Source organism: Pagrus pagrus, assembly GCF_965226575.1.
Source record: "Pagrus pagrus genome assembly, chromosome: 2".
NCBI lineage: Eukaryota > Metazoa > Chordata > Actinopteri > Spariformes > Sparidae > Pagrus > Pagrus pagrus.
In genome coordinates, this window is record NC_140186.1 from 25661028 (window position 1) to 25677945 (window position 16918).

Consider the following 16918-nt stretch of genomic DNA (forward strand, 5'->3'; position numbering starts at 1 on the left):
GGCCTGTACACACTGGGTGTAAGCTTGACTGGCCTTTGGTACTATGGAGAACCGCTCTCCCATTACTTGTTTTGCTTTTTGAAATAGGATCTTGAGGAAGAGGACTGTCCAGTGAACATGTGCTCCCATAAACCACAGAAGAGGAACCCAGGAAGATAACAAGGCCATGCATCGGAGACGCACCGATCGGCGATTGGTCAGCCTCTCCCCAGCTGTCCCTGGCTGTCCAATCGCAGCTCAGTCCGCAAAACCAGTTGCGTTCCACTCTACTGAACGCCCATCACGTTGCGCACATGGATCGGGTCGAGGTGACCACGCCACACCCAGCAGCCCGAGGCAGCGTGCCTGTGCTGGAGGAGCGGCTTGTGTAACAGCTGTATCAGCCAGTGGCACCGACGGCAGCCAGTTGCGCCAGCACCGTGCCTAGTTGAAATGTCCAGTACGCAGAGGAGGCGGCGCATGCAGCGGCCTCTCAGCGCGACAGGGGCCGAGAAATAGTTGAGGATATTCGGACACAGTTTGTGAACGACAGTGTTCTCACGCGTATGTTTTTGCCGTAGCCGTAGCCACTATTTGGAGGAATGAGAGGCGTGTGCTTGGCTCTTAAAATGGGATTGTTTTTGCACGCTGTTGGCTCTGTCACCCCCACCGAGTCCGCAGAGGTAAGGTTGAAGCAGTCAAAAACAAGGCTCTCTCTCACACACAGGGCTGTTAGCTAGCGAGCTGCCCGGCTAAGAGAGCAAACTGCTCAGCTAAACACAAATTGACTTATTAAAACAACAAGCACGGTCGTGACTACAGCACGCTTTATCTGTTGTCGTGAGATGTTGTCTGGTTTTAACTCGCACTGTGCTGTCAAGAAAGATGTTAGCATGCTTGCTAAGTTCGGATGCTAGCTGCGATAGCTAACTTACCTAGCATCGCTGAAGGAAAGGGGCACTCATGAGTCAGGGCCTTGCTCTGTTGTGTTTATGGGAGAGGATTTGACATTTGGGTTGGAATTGAGTCGCATAACAAAAGCAGTTCTTCAGGTATGAATGCAGCCTCACAGGTAGACATAACAGCTGACGCGCTTATTGCTACATGAGTTTTGTAGTATTGTTTACCAGCAACAAAGACAAAACTTCTTTGCTCATGAACCTACAGTTATTCTCTGTCAACATAGTGTTAGATGTTATTGTCAGTGTGTTGACAGTGACATAGTTATAATATTCTCCTACCTGTAGACCCAGTCATCAGGTCTTCTGCCAGCTCGATCCATGATAGAAATGATAGAAATTAAAGGACAAGTTCACCCAAAAATTAAAAATGAAGTCATTGTCTACTCACCCATATGCAGATTTAAAGTTGGGTGAAGTTTTGTAGTCCGCAAAACATTTCTGCAGCTGGAACAAGATATAAACAAAGTTTTGTGGATTATGAAACTTCTTCTGACTTTCCGTCGGCATGGGGGTGAACATAGTGACAGAATTTGTATTTGTGGGTGAACTTATCCTTTAATATGTCAAGAAAATGACTACTGTATTAATAAGTGTTGGGGCGTCTTCTTTCTAGTGCACAGCTTCCTAACTTTCTCTTTTTTCTCTTGATGTGCACCTCCGCAGATTACGGGGTGACTGTAATGGCAGTCATGGTGACTTGTAGGGGATCAGAATACAAATCTTAACTCTGAAATGTAAGGGGCTGAACTTAGTCCATAATACAGCCAAGAGTCCACTTGTCATGTTTTAGTTTCAATTAGAGTGAGTTCACATTGTCGCCTTTGAGGAGCTAAAAATAAGAAATCTGCTTTAAGTAACTGTCTTTTCTCCCAAAGCAATTGCACTTGCAAAGAGGTATATCATTAAATACTCACTCTGAGCAGTGTTCCTCCCTGATCCTACATGTTTTGGAGACATGCAGTGGCTGCCATATTACATATTGTTGTGTTTGTTATGACTACACTTAAGCATGTTTAATGGTGGGTGAGTTAATTTAATTAGTCAGCATCCAGTACTGTTCCTTATCATTATTTGAATGTCATGTAGTAGAGGGTATATTTAGTCAGCCATTACTCTTGGTTATATGTTTGTTAAGTTAAAACTTTAAGGAGCATCCACGGCGGCCCTAAGGGTCAAAACATTTCTGAAATGTTGTTGTTGAAAGGTTGTGTTTTGTTGTTGTGTTTTGTGAAAATGTTGCTGTGTTTTGACCCTCAGGGCCATCATAGCAATAACAGTGCATTGAAATGCACTAGAACTGAGATATACAGTACCTGTAGGTATAATGCTTTTTTGATGTGCTAATGATGCTTGAACCATCTATTGAAAATCATAAAAAGCAAAGCAGCAAGTGACTTTATTATTATGACAGAGATAAAACTTTACACTTACAAACCACTAAATAAGTATAATGTAGTTTTTTTTGTTGTTGTAAATTTACAGTGTTATATCACACATTTTTGACTTGACATGACTACAGACTCACACATGTTTCAGAGCTACTTCTTCATGAGCTAGACTGAATAGAAATTATCATCCAGGAAAGAAATCATAATTATAATCTACATTTTACCCATCATTGGCACCTCCATTACTGTTGTTTTTCTTTGATTTGGAAGAAGTAGGCTACATATGCAAATCAATGACTGATGTGCTATGGACCTTTTTCTTGCCATTACTGTAAATATCAGCAATTTGTCATCTAAATCCTTGTGAGAAAGTAGGGAAAACTTATCTGTTAGTACCCATTCCAGGACTTGAATCAGAATCAGAATCAGAATTCCTTTATTTGTCCCGCAGATGGGGAAATTTCTTTGTCACAGCAGCCAAAGGACAGTAATTACAATAACAGTAATACAAAGTAGAAAATAAACAATATAATAAGAAGATAAGAAATAGAATTGAACTTGTATATACATAATATTTACAATATGAACAGTGTAATTTTGAACAGTGTGTTATTTTTATTTACAAATAATAATAAATATGGGTATTTAAAAATTGTCCAGTTGGTGCAAACCAAAATGTAACAGTCCTTTCATACAAGATAAGTATGGACTAATGGTCTAATTTGGGTTTCTGTTTTTCTGGGCTAAAAACATCCCGTTACTATTGTTATCACATGTGGTAACACGTGCAGTGTCCGTTTGTTATCAGTGCATGCATGTGTTATAAAACAACACATACTGGCAGTTATTTAACATTATTTCGAGAATAACTTGGTGAAAGGTGAAAATGTACACATTCACTGCTACTAGATATCACACACGTGTCTGAACACACACTGCTCACAAGGCAGTGCTGTTTTTAAATATGAATCAAAATTCTGTCACTACACTACCTGATGTTTTAAGGAACATATTTTAGTTTTCTCTTTGGCCTTAAAACGAGAAAGTTTCCTACCAGGCCGCTCTGTTGAAAATGGATGTCATACATTCACATGCACACGCCATTGAACCAGCTGCCAAAACAAAGAGGAGAGAAGCTCAGATCACAACACACAACACAGTGTGATGTCATTACTCCACTTTATCTTACCATGGCAAATATTTGTTTGCTGTTTCATTCATGTTCACAATCTCATATATTTAACCTTTAAGAAGTAAAATTATATGTGGGAACAGTAAAATGTCATTTACGTAAAGGTGATGCTTCTGGGACACAAATGTTGCATCACATGGCCGTGATCTTTATCTGCTGCGTTCATCCTTCAAACACTCCATACAACACAAAGTCATCTATATTCTGTTTGAGTCACAGCATTATCGTAACCAGTGATCCCATGTTACCGTCGGACATTATGAACAACATTTCTCAGTAGCTCTGTTCTCATTGGCACGGCATATATTTTCCACTCCATGATCCAGTCTAATATTTGGTCACTGTGGTGTGTTCAGGGGCAAAAACTTTGCAGATTCTTTGTTTCTTCACACGGCCAGTTATAGTAACGGTAGGAAACCAAAGACTATGAGGGGAAATGCATGATGTTTTGACTGAGAGCTTGTAAAGCTGAGTTAACTACTACAGTCACATGACATCATGAGGTAAGATCAAGCTAACCGACAAGCCAGGGATCATAGACACCCTCGACCACACACACACACACACACACACACACACACACATACACAGACCATAAATGCTTAAAAGCTGTTGTTATTTCTGAAGAAAATTAGGACCATCATTTCTTGTGGTGGTTTCAGTGGTGGTTTCCAGCAATTTTAAAATGTCATGTTTGTACATATGTGCCTACTGTGCAAAATCACCTGTCTTGAAAAAAAGGATAAAGTCTCCTTTAATTATAGGACCTTTTCAATATCTAGACTATTACCAATTAATAGCACAATTGATCGTTTAGTCTATAAAAGTGTGAAAAACACTCACCACATCTTTCCCAGAGCCCAAAGTGACATTTTAAATTAGCTTCTTTTGTCCAGCCAACAGTCCAAAACCCAAAGACTCCTCATTTACTGTCACAAATGCCAAAGAAAAGTAGCAAATCCTTATATTTACGAAGCTGGAACCAATAAATGTTTGACATGTTTGCTTAGATTAGCATCTTAGATCAAGAAACTGAAACTGAAGTCCAGATGCCTACGATACAGCACCTAGATTTACCATGACCTGGATGACTGAGAACCCTCATCAGCATCTTAGATGCATCAAAATACTCATTGATATACATAACAGACAAAAAAGTATTTCAATATGTGTGAAATATAAGTATTGATAGTCCACCATGAATGTTCTGCTTTTACTCTCTCAAAGCACCAACAGTTCTCTGTCAAACGTGATTGTCATTAAAGGTGCGTTGTGAAAAATTTTAGTTAAATACATTCAAGAATTAACCCAAATTTTTAACACATCTAAAGAACTAACATTTTTGATGTCATGTCTATGCATTACTGCAGAGATATCGTCACGGTCCAAAGCTTTTGTGCTAGTGGTGTAAACACCAACACTCCCCCACTGCTCCGAGCTACAGTCTAGACCACCAGCTGCATGGCTAACTGAGCCAACTAGCTAATAACAGCTAAAGTTAACAGCAGTTAGCGGTTACTTTGGTGATATGCTGTCGCCTGTTTGTGTGTAGAGTTTAAGTTTGACAGGTGACCAATTCTTACATATTGCACCATTTAGATTGTAAAAGCTAGAGTTTGTCTACATCCTGTGGTAACACTTAATAATAACCATCATTAATAAACGGAAAACTTACAGTTAATTAAACTTGAGTTATTTAACTGTTAAGACAGTGAAACTCTTTACAAGCCATTTATTAAGCAATTGTAAAGGTCTATAAATATTAGTGTCAAATTTATAATAGACATCCCAATAATGTTAATAGATAAACTACAGTGTTTAATAAATGGTTTATAAAGCATTAGCCACATTTAAATTAAGTATTACTTTACAATTTATTAATGATGGTTATGATAAAGTGTAACCTTTTGTATGTAAAAGTTCTTGAGCTGTTGAAATGTGGAAGACGTTCTCCAGGGGAACGTCCTGTATTAACGGTTGCTAGAAATGCGTCTGCAGTGTTTAGTTCTGCGCAACCTTGATGACTATGAAAGAGCACCTTTCTTTGTTGCGGGACAGAATAATAAGTAAGGGGTCAGCGAGGTCTTTACGTGCATCAGCTAACCTGCCAAGTCCTACAGGCCCGTGCTAAGTGGATCAACTCTGACTGTGCGGTCAAGAATTAACTAAGGACTGTAGCCACTTATCTCCGGGAGCTGCATTCGATAGCCGCCAGGGGATTTTTTTGAACTGTTCCCATTGTCTGCTCATTTCAACAGCTTCTCATTATTGAGGTTGATTATTTTCTAACGCGGCAATAATTTCTGGGACGGTAACCAAATCCGCCTTTAATCTGGTAGTATAGCATAAGAGAGGTGGATTGTTTCATTGCTGCCTGTTTGGACGGGGGACAGAGGAATCTAGTTCCTCCAGATTCTTCGCTCGGTCACCGTCTGTCTCACAGGATCAGTAAAAAGTAACTAGTTAACTCAGGAACGGACCTTGATTTAGTCAGGCTAAGCCATTTGATTGACCTCATCAGCTCATTATTTTCTGCCACACAAGTTAGTTTTACTTTGTCGAGTCCCGTGCATGTCAAAGATTAGATGGAGCTCTTTTTTTCTTTCCGAAGGCCTGTTTGTGAAATCCTGACCCCCTTCAGTACTCTGCTATCTTTATGCAGCACAGGCTGAAGACCCAAACAAACTAGATGCTTATCGGTATCGAGTTGCAAAAAGTGCTCAGCCTGCCAAGCGCGCAGCATATGGTTGTGCGTGAGGAGTTGGTGAGTCAGTGAAAACAGCTGAAGTTATCAGAGACAAAGCGGTGGAACAGAACATCATGTGTTTATTACACAGAGAATTAAACCCCTCCATGTTTTGATGGGCTTTTAAAAAAAAATGTCATGTTGATAAGGTAGAAACAGCTGCTGAGAAGTGAGTCATCTCTCAGATTTGAGGTCACAGTTAATGTCAGCAGTTTGGTTTGTGCTGATCCGGAGTGACGAATCATTCCTGTGTTACCGCTCTGTGTCTGGCTTTCTCTGAGCTTTTCCTGCCGTTCTCTCCCTGCCTCACACTTTGCACGCACACACACACACACACACACACACACACACACACACGCACACACACACACACACACCTTATTATCATGCAGCGGCCCAGCTAGGAACTCGCTCTCCGCTGCTGCTTGGAAATTTCCGTAGAGCAATCCTTGTCCACTGTTTGGGCCTGGATTTGTGTGTGTGTGTGAGTGTGTGTGCGTGAGTGTGTGTGTGTGTGTGTGTGTGTGTGTGTGTGTGGGGTGGACAGAGAAAGAGAGAGAGGAGGAGAGAGAGAGAGAGAGAGAGAGTGAGAGTATGTCTGAGAGCTCTTTTTTTCTTCTGTGGGATAATGACCCAAGAGGTGGAGGGACTTGTCTGGGATTTTTGGACCCTGGATCACCATGCTTCGCAATCTGGGACCTGCACCGGTAATCTATCGAGAGCAAAACTATCCTTTGGCGGGCTAATCATTAAGCCAATCTAGAAGAAAACATCTGAGGGATCATTCCTGGAAAAATCCATAGACCTTTCTCATGAGAGGATTGCGATTGCAGAGCTCCCTCTCCTAGTCTTTAGGGACTGTGCAGATCTGTCTGATACGGTTATCATCGCCTGTGACCTTTCACAGCTTAACTTTTTCTCTGGTGTGATGGACATGCTTAGTCAGGTAAACTTTTGATCAGGCAGTGCTGTTAGTTTATTGACAGTTGAAACATGTAACAGGCTGTTGGAGTGGAGACAGATGCCTTATTGATTTTGGATGAAAGTGGAAGGTTGTGTCAGACCCCGATTGAACCGAAATCTGAATCTAAAATAGTGTTTTAGATCTTGTGCAGAATAGTGACTGGTTTTGCGCTGGCTGCAATTCAAAAATTGCCACTTGATATGGGCCTTGAACACTGATGTAATTCCAGCAGCTTACCAGCACAAGTGGCTGGGACTTGTTTACTCCAGATTCATAGCTAAGTATAAATGTTGGCTACTGGATGTATGCAGTGATATTATTATTCTAAAGTGAAGATCGAAATAGCTGCGCCCCAATTCTGTACTACGTACTAACTGTACAAAGCATGTACTGTGCACTATAATGATTAAAGTATACTGTTTTGTTTGTAGTTAGTATGCAAGAAATCAACTTTAGCTTTTTATACCATAAATGTCAACATTTTTTACAACAGGAAATAATACAATACCTGTGCTATGAGACATCAAATATGACTCCCATTAAACATACATTGCCATGTGGTACAGGGCTGCACAAATGTCACATCATCATGACTCTAAAAGTTTTCTCAGTAGAAATGAAAATTGTGATGCAAAAATGATCAGTCACACTAATCATGAATTAGATCACAATCATAATATCTGTCAAAATAATCATAAAATAGGACTTTTATACAATATCAATCAACCGCAATTGTGTACATTCACAGCACCCTTGAGGAAGAAATTAAGTATTCATGCTAACTCTCTTTGTACTGTATTTTCCCTTTTTTCCAGTGTGAACATGAACATCCACTTAAAACCTGTTCTGAAATATGCGTTGATATATGGAACTGGGACACAGTGCGTGTTCCAGCAAACTGAAGATAAACGGACATGATGATCTAACTCACTGGGTACCTTGAACAGAACAGAGACATTGTTAATGTCATTAGAACACCCAGGCTTTTTCTACTACAGTCAGACAAAATGCAAGAACAAGAAGGGACACCATTGAAATCCCTGACAGTTTTAAAGGGAAAAAAATCAAGGCATTGAAAGTCTTCTTTAAAACAGACAAGTAACCAAAATGCTTGAATTAAAATACTTTGTGCAATGATAGAAATTGAAGTTCTTATTATATTTTTTTAACTTAACGTTAGTAAAAAGCCTTCGTTTTGCAATTTTTGGGACTTGATTAGCAGTTATTTCATGCACCACCTGCATGGCACGGTCACATGCGTGCATGAGTTCTTGAAGTCAAATGATTCAGTTATGGCAAGTGAGAAAGCTAACATTGGCAAACCTTAAAGCCTGCTCGTTCTCATTATGAAATTCTCAGTTTTCTAATTAACCTTGAACTGTGTCTTGAACTATGCCATGTCCGGTCCTTGAATTTTTAGGGAATTTGGCCTGGAAAGTCCTTGAAAAGTGCTTGAATGTGATGTAGTAGCAGCTTTAGCCCATAGTGAGAACATGGTGCTCCAACGGTGACAGTACAGACCACTATGGTTGTGTGGGCTGCAAGGAGGGACGAGGGTTTTAGTAGCTGCATGTTTTTATCTTGCTACAGTGGACCATGAAATGAAAATAAAAATAAAGTTAAAATGAAACATTTACTGTAGATCTAAGGAGAGAAAAGGAGAGGATCAAAACGTATCTGGACAGGAACAGACAAATAATACAAAAATTAAGACAAACTGCAATGTTTTAATTCTAATGGGCAGATAGATGCACTTTGTCAGAGTGTTTGTGGTGCATCATTGTGTGAGCAGCTCTCCAAAAGTACAAAAGTCTTATGGCCTCAGCTTTTTACATTTTTTTTCTTTCTACTGAGCTCTGAGAACACTCGGCTAGGCTGCATATTTAGTGGCTGAAAGTAACATGATTTAACCTAAAACCACCCTTTCACTCTCACACACAGGCGATCCCAATATACTGTACAGTAACTTGTTATGTAACTGTACTTGTAGTGCAAAAACAAGTATTTCAGTTCGGTGTAAAGCACTGGACAAATGTAATTTCATCCGGTGTTATCAAAAAATAAAACATTAAACACGGTGGGGGGGCCTGGTTATTCTTTTGTCGGCACTGCACACCGTAACCAGATCCCTCGAGATGGTGTTTTATTTTTTGGAAAGCTGAGATGTTGATAATACATTCTTCTTAAAGTGTCCCTGCTCATCTCTTGCAGAGCCTACTGCACTGTGAAGGCGTCAACAACCAGAGCTACATCTGTGAGTCCGGACACTGCTGCGGGGAGTCTCAGTGCTGCAGCTACTACTATGAGCTCTGGTGTAAGTGTCCTGCTTTTACTTCATTTTCCTTTTTTTCTTCATCCCTCTCCACTCCGTCTTCCCCTGTAGCCACAATATTATGCTCCAGTTTTATTCTATTTTCTCTGAATTTTTCAAAAATAAATTACTCTTGCCACACCTTTAATGGGATATTGTCACACATTCAGTAGCGTCGGATAATGTACAGTAGCATATTTAGCCACCTCATTTATTCTGTTGCTACAGACGATGAGGTGATGAACAATCTGAAAAGCTCTGAAGCTTATTAATCTCATTATTAGCCTCATCACCAGGGTGTGCTGTGTGGAAGGGCTTCTTTTCTGATTATGGGTTTATTTCTGGTTCCAGAACATGAAATCTTTCTGAATGCATATTACTTAAAACTAGTGAGTGTAGTTTATTATTGACAGTTTTTGAATGAAGGCTGAGAATTCAGTCAGATGGGGAAAGAGCACTGGCGTGCAGAGGAAGTGGAATGCAGAAACAGAACATGCACAAACATTACCAAGGTACATGAGCAGAACATTGTCAGTGCTCTTTGATATACAAACTGTGTAATGGTGACACATTTCTAAGTTTCTTCATACCTAGTTAAGTATTTCTGTGCTGCACTTTCTTGTTACTTATCGGCCAATATATCTGCAGTGAGCTAGTATGGGCAGATTTATCGGTCTTTCTCTAGTACCAACTTTGACCAACATAATTGGAATGGGCTCATTTTTTCCACTGCTTTCTGTTTATTGTTTGGCTCTTAGGATTTCTAAAAATAAATTGTTGGATAATTTGTAGGAAAGGTTGTGGTTATGCTTGACAATAGGATGTAAAAACTGTACTTGAATGAATTGTGACATTATGTACATTATGGTAGGTATACATACATAATGTAATTTATTAATGAGCTAAAGAACATGGCACTCCTGTTTTCTGGTTTGAATATAACTCACCCTTTGTTGAATTCATGCAGCCATGTGGCCAATAAATGTTAACTGTAATAATCAACCACAATGATAAAGTGGCTGGAACAGAAGAAGACATATTTAACATCAAAATCCATGTGGAGTCGTGAATATATTTGAAGGCATTTGATGCCATGGTGTAACATGCAAGAAAATATTAACTTAAACTGAAATTAATCTTGATGTCCACAGCAGCAGGGATGCATTGTACTGAGTGGCATATTGAACAGTTTACATTCTTATTCCCTGTAGTCCTTGAAGAAAAGTTCCCACATTTTTTTGGCGTCCCACTCATTTCAAAGCCACAGTAAACACAAACTGGGACGCTTTTGAAGCCTCACTCAGTTTTTGTTCAGTGCTGCTGTTCAGACTGGATTCTAGGTAGGACAGTTTCACAAGTAATTCCTTGAGTAGAAAATAAGGTCTTCGTGCCGTATTGAAAGACTGTTGTTAAGCAATCATACTGTGTATAGTTGTTTTCGTCACTGTGTTTACTTAAGTCTTCCCTTATTCTTTGCTATTTATTTTTCTGCTAGGTTGAAGCCGAATATTTTGACATTTGTATAAATATGTCTCCCAAAGTGAGAAAGTTCAGCTTGTGATACAGCCATAGTGTCAAATAATGGGGTGCTCCAGAGAGAAAGAACTTGGAGAGACTATAAATCTGTCGGTGATTTGTCTAAGTGATATGAACAGTTTTGGACCTCTCAGTGACGATTGAATTGATACTGTGCCATAAAATTCATAATACAACACTTGCTTGCAAACAGTATCCACGCAAATGAATGTTTCACTATGTCAGAACCAGATGTTGGCAGTATGTCATCTCCAGTGTTTGTGTTAGCAGCAGGCATTTTATGTAATATCGCCAGAAACCTGTACAGTAAAACATTCTTTCCCCTTTAGATCCATTTGTCACCTGCTGACTTTATTTTAAAATATCAAGCAAACAATCACATAACACTTTTTTCCATTTTGTCAGAGTTCCACTGGCAACATTACATGACCGTGTTGATCTTTCTCTCACTGTAGGGTTTTGGTTGGTTTGGGCGATCATCTTCATATTGAGCTGCTGCTGCGTGTGTCACCACCGCCGCACCAAACACCGGCTGCAGCAGCAGCAACGGCAGCACGAGATCAACCTCATCGCTTACCGCGAAGCACACAACTACCCCTCTGTGCCCTTCTACTTCAGTGAGAGCTCCCACTCGAACACACACAACACGATGATTGAAGTATTTCACTTTTTTGTGGTGTTTGCATTTCAAAAGATTATTTTGAATTCTATCTTAAACTTAGAACTGATGAGTACTGAGTACTTAAAGCTCCACAAACCAAGACTTTCATATTCTATATGGTGTGACACAGGTTGTTTGCAGTGACACACCTCAGAGTTAAATCACCTGACTCTGCAGTTCTGCTCTGCTAACGTCTTTCAGCCCACTGTTTTGGTTTTCTAGCCCACAGCTTTATGTTTTGGTTCAGTCTCACAGCAAGCAAAAAGTTCTGGTGAACCCACCGTGCGCCGCTGCCCAGCACCAAACAACAGACAGACCAGTTATCGACTGGCTCATGAGTTGGTGGAGACCAAAACAGAGCTAAAAGTAGAGTCAATATTAGACAGGTGGAGGCATCCCCAGATGAATGCTAATGTTGTTCTGTGTCAGCTGAGTGTGTAGCAAGAAAACAGTCTGCTAACAAGTTTGCCACAACAGCTATATTAAGCAATAACATTGTCATTTTTTTACAGCTTGGAGGTGCTGCCACCAAGTGGTACAAAATAAATAGTTTCTTAAAAATAGATGAAGTACTACTCAGTGAACATCCAGTCACACCAACTACTGTTAGCATTGTAATGACAGAAGCAAGTTAATTTTATACATAGAAAATAAATGTTAACAAAAACAAACAAAAAATTCTTCATGATGATAAACTATAAACCAAGCCAAGTGTAATATTTGTTGAGATGATATTCTTTCATGTTGGTTTGCTCCTCATTTTCATATCAGCTTTATTGAGTAAAAAGGCCTCCTGGTCAGATTGTTTAATCCATGTTGATGAATACTAAGTATTAACAGTGCAAATAAATTATGCCTATTAATTACCCCCTATTAGTAAAAACAAATAATCAATGAAGCCGCCTCGGTAATTTGTTAACATTGTATTAATTGTTAGGTCCTTAAATCTGTTTGTATGCATATCTATGATTACCAGGCCTACCAGCTGTAGTGTATGACATATATTTGTGTCAGGTCAGTTGTACTTCGTTGTACTTGTCTATTTACATCAATATAAGGCACTTCAGACGAGTTACAAGCAAAGCAGTGCTGCCTGGCTCAACTGTAATATTTGCATTGAGAAGTATCCCTGGTTTCACACAGCTTCAGAACCTTCCCTGTTTGCATGCCCCAGTTTTCAGTAAACGGCCAGCATTGCTCTCTTGGTACCTTGCCAGTGTTGCAACACTATCCCAGTGCTGCAACAGCCCTCGGCACAGAATTGACCCAGAAATTAGCTTGTTTTGTGACATTTCTCCCCTCGTTGCTTTGGGAATGCTTGAACAGTGGACTGGAAAGTTCAAGAAGGTCACACTGACATCTTTAGAGGTCACACAGGAAAAACGACACTAATACTGTAAATGTTTTGTACCCTTTGTTTTCTTGTAGTCGGCAAAATTGTGCTCTTTTTCCCCTCAAAGCTGATTTTTATCTCATCAGGGTTTCTGCCAAACTACCTCCTGCCTGATTATGAAGAGGTGGTCAACCGGCCACCGACTCCTCCCCCTCCCTATAGTGCCTTACACACAGGCCCAACCTCAGTGGCCTCAAGTCCACTGGCTCCTGAGCAGCAGGAGGGACACTGTCCGACCATCCAGCCCACTCCGGTGCCTCCGGTCTCTGACAGTCTGTGCTCTAGATCCAGCATGGAGGAACCGCAACCCCCCAACTTAGACTTTAGGCCAAAGCCTGACAACAAGCCCATGCAGACAGCACAAGATCCGGGCGTGATACTGCTGTCAGATGAGCTCAACAGGGAGGGACTTACCAGCCAGGAGAAAAGAAGTGGAAGTGGGGACGAGTCCTGCAAAGACCCCCTGCTGAAGGACCTGTCAGAGGGTTGCGCTGAGGACAAAGACCGACTCCCCAATGGACGGAGGAGGCGATTCACAGGGGACTCTGGGATTGAGGTGTGCGTGTGCGGCACGCGTGGGAGCAGCGGTTTTAGTGGAGCTGGAGGGACAGGCAAGGAGTTGAGGGAGCTCGAGAGCCTGTTGGGGCGCGGGGGAGATGAGGAGGAGGACGAGGCTGATGAGGAGGCGGGCGACTTCTGCGACAGCTGCGGTCATCGAGCCTCCTTCAGTGTGGAGGAGGAGCAGGCGCTGGGCGGGATGGAGAGGCGGGTCGCACGTGGGCCGTCGGGACCCCCTCAGCCGGCTCACCAAAACAGCAGCGCCTCGCTCCACCCTCCAGTGTGCCTCCTCCTCCACACCATCAACGAGCAGGAGGGTCCGCACCACAGCACCAGCACTGAGCCGCAGGGCTGAAACACACCTTTGTTTCAGGTCAGAGAGGGAAGGAGAGAGCATTTGGCACAGAGCATGGAGACTTTTGTATCTGAGCAGGTGTTTTATGTCTAAATACTTTCTAGGTGAGTATTTTTACGAATGTGTGCATCTTAGATAAAACAGGTGTGGGAGCAGGAAGTGGAATCTCAACAAAAAATGATTAAGATCCAAAGGTTGAGAAGCCTGCTCCTCCCCACACTGGAACAGTGGCCTTAACCTGTGTATTTTGGGTTATATTTGGGCAGTACAAGCCCTTTTAACAGCCTGTGGTAATTGAGATTTCTCACACTGCACACACACTCACACACACACAGTCCTTCAGTTGTCCTTCTCATGCAACAGAAGCTACTGATACACAGTCAAAGACTTGATAGCTGAAGCTGTGATGTCAGGACAGGACAATCACTGCCCAGGATGAATGCAGCTCTCCTCATCAGGTTCTGTAACAATTCTGCAGAGCTGTTCTTTGCAGGCAGTAAACCATGTAGTAGAAAGAAAAAAAACACACAGCAGGAACATTTTGGAAGAGTGCGATTATCACAGTGTGTGCTTATGCAAACTGATACTGTACAGGGACACTAGAACAAGACTGCGTGGGACGTCCCGTTAGACTTATGCTTCTAAAGTGCTTTTTCAGCGAACCGCTCTGCCTTGTGTCTGTTTTTGTTGCTCTCTATCTGCCTCACTAGTGATAGAGGAGTATAAGTGCATTAACAAATCTTCGTGTGAGCAGTTCCTTTTCTGCAAAAACGTTATATTTGTCTTTATAAATGAAGCTTTTAGCTAAAAAAAATCAAAACAGAAAATGCCTACGTTCATTAGTCAGTCTTAAATTGAAGTACATGATTAATCTCTTGCAACATCTGTAAGAAATCGACCTCTGTGAGTTGTTAGTAGGGAATGTAACAGATTCACTTCGTACACAATCATTTTTTCTTAGAATTATTTTTTAATGAATGTTTATAGTATGTGCCTACCCAAAAAATGCAGAATCGTGATGAACAATGATAAGCTTCAGTGAAGCTGGGAGACCATGAGGAAAGCAGGTACCAAAAAACCAAGAAAAGATTATTAAGCTTCTTTAAGAGATTACAACTGAGTCGGGCAACGTCAGACCTCAAATGTTTGTGTCAGTCGCTTCAATAGATCACCACCTTCACCAGCTGTACAGTAGAAAAACATGAACATTCACTCTCTTTGTATTGGATATTCATATCTGCACAATTTTACCGTGCTTTTATTGTGGTATTCATCAATTGAACATGTTTAACAGCTTTTCAAAATATGGCTTGTTAACTGACTTTTACACCTGCCTATCTACATCATTTATCATCGTCCTGTGCTGTTCAATCTGAGAGAAAATGCTTCTTTTAGTGTATGTGCATCGGTCTTCCATCATTTAAGGGATATTTATCCCTTACCCAACTTTATATGAAGGTAATTAATCCCATAATAACTATAGTCGTGGAGCAAATGGTGTTAGTATGTACACAGATTATTTGTAATAGAAGTATTTAACACAAAAAAAAAGTCATTAAACATTGCTGCCATTTAGATAGAAAGAAAACCAAAACAAACAAACAAAGAATGATGTAAGGTAATATAATAATAGGTTGATAGTTAATAGTTTGTTTGTTTTTTTTATATCTGAATATTATAAAGATGCACGTGTTTTACAAGTACAAGTTAACAAGCAATATTTAAAATGCTGCACTATGGATAGAAAACAAACTGGAAACATTCAATTAATAAAAGTTATCAGTTCCATTAATGTGTCTTCTCTGTAAGATTCATCAGTCTGATCTGCCTTTAAAGAGCCTGAATGTTTTGAATTTAACCTTTTAATCCAAATCTTTCAGTAGCTGTTGATTGACGATGAATGTGCCATTAAAAATGCGACTGATGGTAAAATGACCATGCTGTGTGAAAACCTTTACAGATTTTTGTAAAAAGAAAAAAAAATGTTGCCCACTGTCTGAAATTAACTGGAACTGATGCCACATGCCATCGTGTCATGCAAGTTGTATTTTTTTCAGACTTTTCTTGGAGAATGCACACGTCGCAATGTCTGCAAAGCACAAATATTTCCGCCATTGGTCTTACAGGTTTATATGTGCCCAGTAAAACAAGATGTCTCCCAAATGTCTAGCACAAGTTTAAATTGTGACACAAACTTTCTGTCTTATCAGTACAATGACTGTACTTAACCTGTCAACGCCTGAAGGCACTCTAAAGTGCTTTATGTGTTAATGCTTTTTGTGAGCTAGAAAACGTGTTAATTGTGGTACATGTAGTACCAAAATTAGCTATTTTTCATATCCCCTGAATCCTTAAAAAGATTATTGGAACTGTATAAAACTTCAGAACCACTTTATATTTGCAGATTGTGTATAATATTCTGTAACATGTTTGTGAACCAAATAGTTGCTTTCATAATTTTTATTCAATCATTAGCTTTATTGTTTTGGACAGATTTTTGTTTCTCTCATTATGGGTATTTTTATTTTTTTCTGTGAAGAAAAGATATAACTTCTTTTGAGACTTAACCTGAAGTTGTTGGAAGGGTACGTTTGACTAACAATACAGTAGATGACTTGTTAATGTTATCAGGGGCCTCTCGCCAAAGACATGTTTTCTTTTATCACCAGTGTGTGTAAGGTGGATTTGCACATATCCTTTGAATGTTCTGATCATAAGCCATTTATTACAACAACCAAGATGGATGTATGTTCAATAAACATGCCCTTTGAAATTCAACACTGAGTGGAGGTTTCTTTTTGCGTGGAAAACTGGACTTGCATATCTCAAGACTTTGAATAAATACATACATACATAGATTAATAAATAATAAA

At 40.2% G+C, this 16918-nt stretch overlaps 1 protein-coding gene across 2 annotated transcripts; it reads left to right on the top strand.

The window, feature by feature from the left end:
• Positions 1-281: 281 nt before the first annotated feature.
• wbp1lb (WW domain binding protein 1-like b) lies at positions 282-16823 on the top strand. Of its 2 annotated transcripts, none has more exons than XM_084371048.1 (4): positions 282-662; positions 9443-9545; positions 11534-11695; positions 13219-16823. In XM_084371048.1, exons 1-4 carry the CDS (start codon positions 582-584, stop codon positions 14043-14045), a joined length of 1173 nt encoding a protein of 390 aa, XP_084227174.1. In that variant the 5' UTR covers positions 282-581; the 3' UTR covers positions 14046-16823. The 2 variants fall into 2 exon arrangements, with proteins under 2 accessions (XP_084227174.1, XP_084227175.1); XM_084371049.1 differs by lacking the exon at positions 282-662 and adding an exon at positions 6715-6974.
• Positions 16824-16918: the final 95 nt, after the last annotated feature.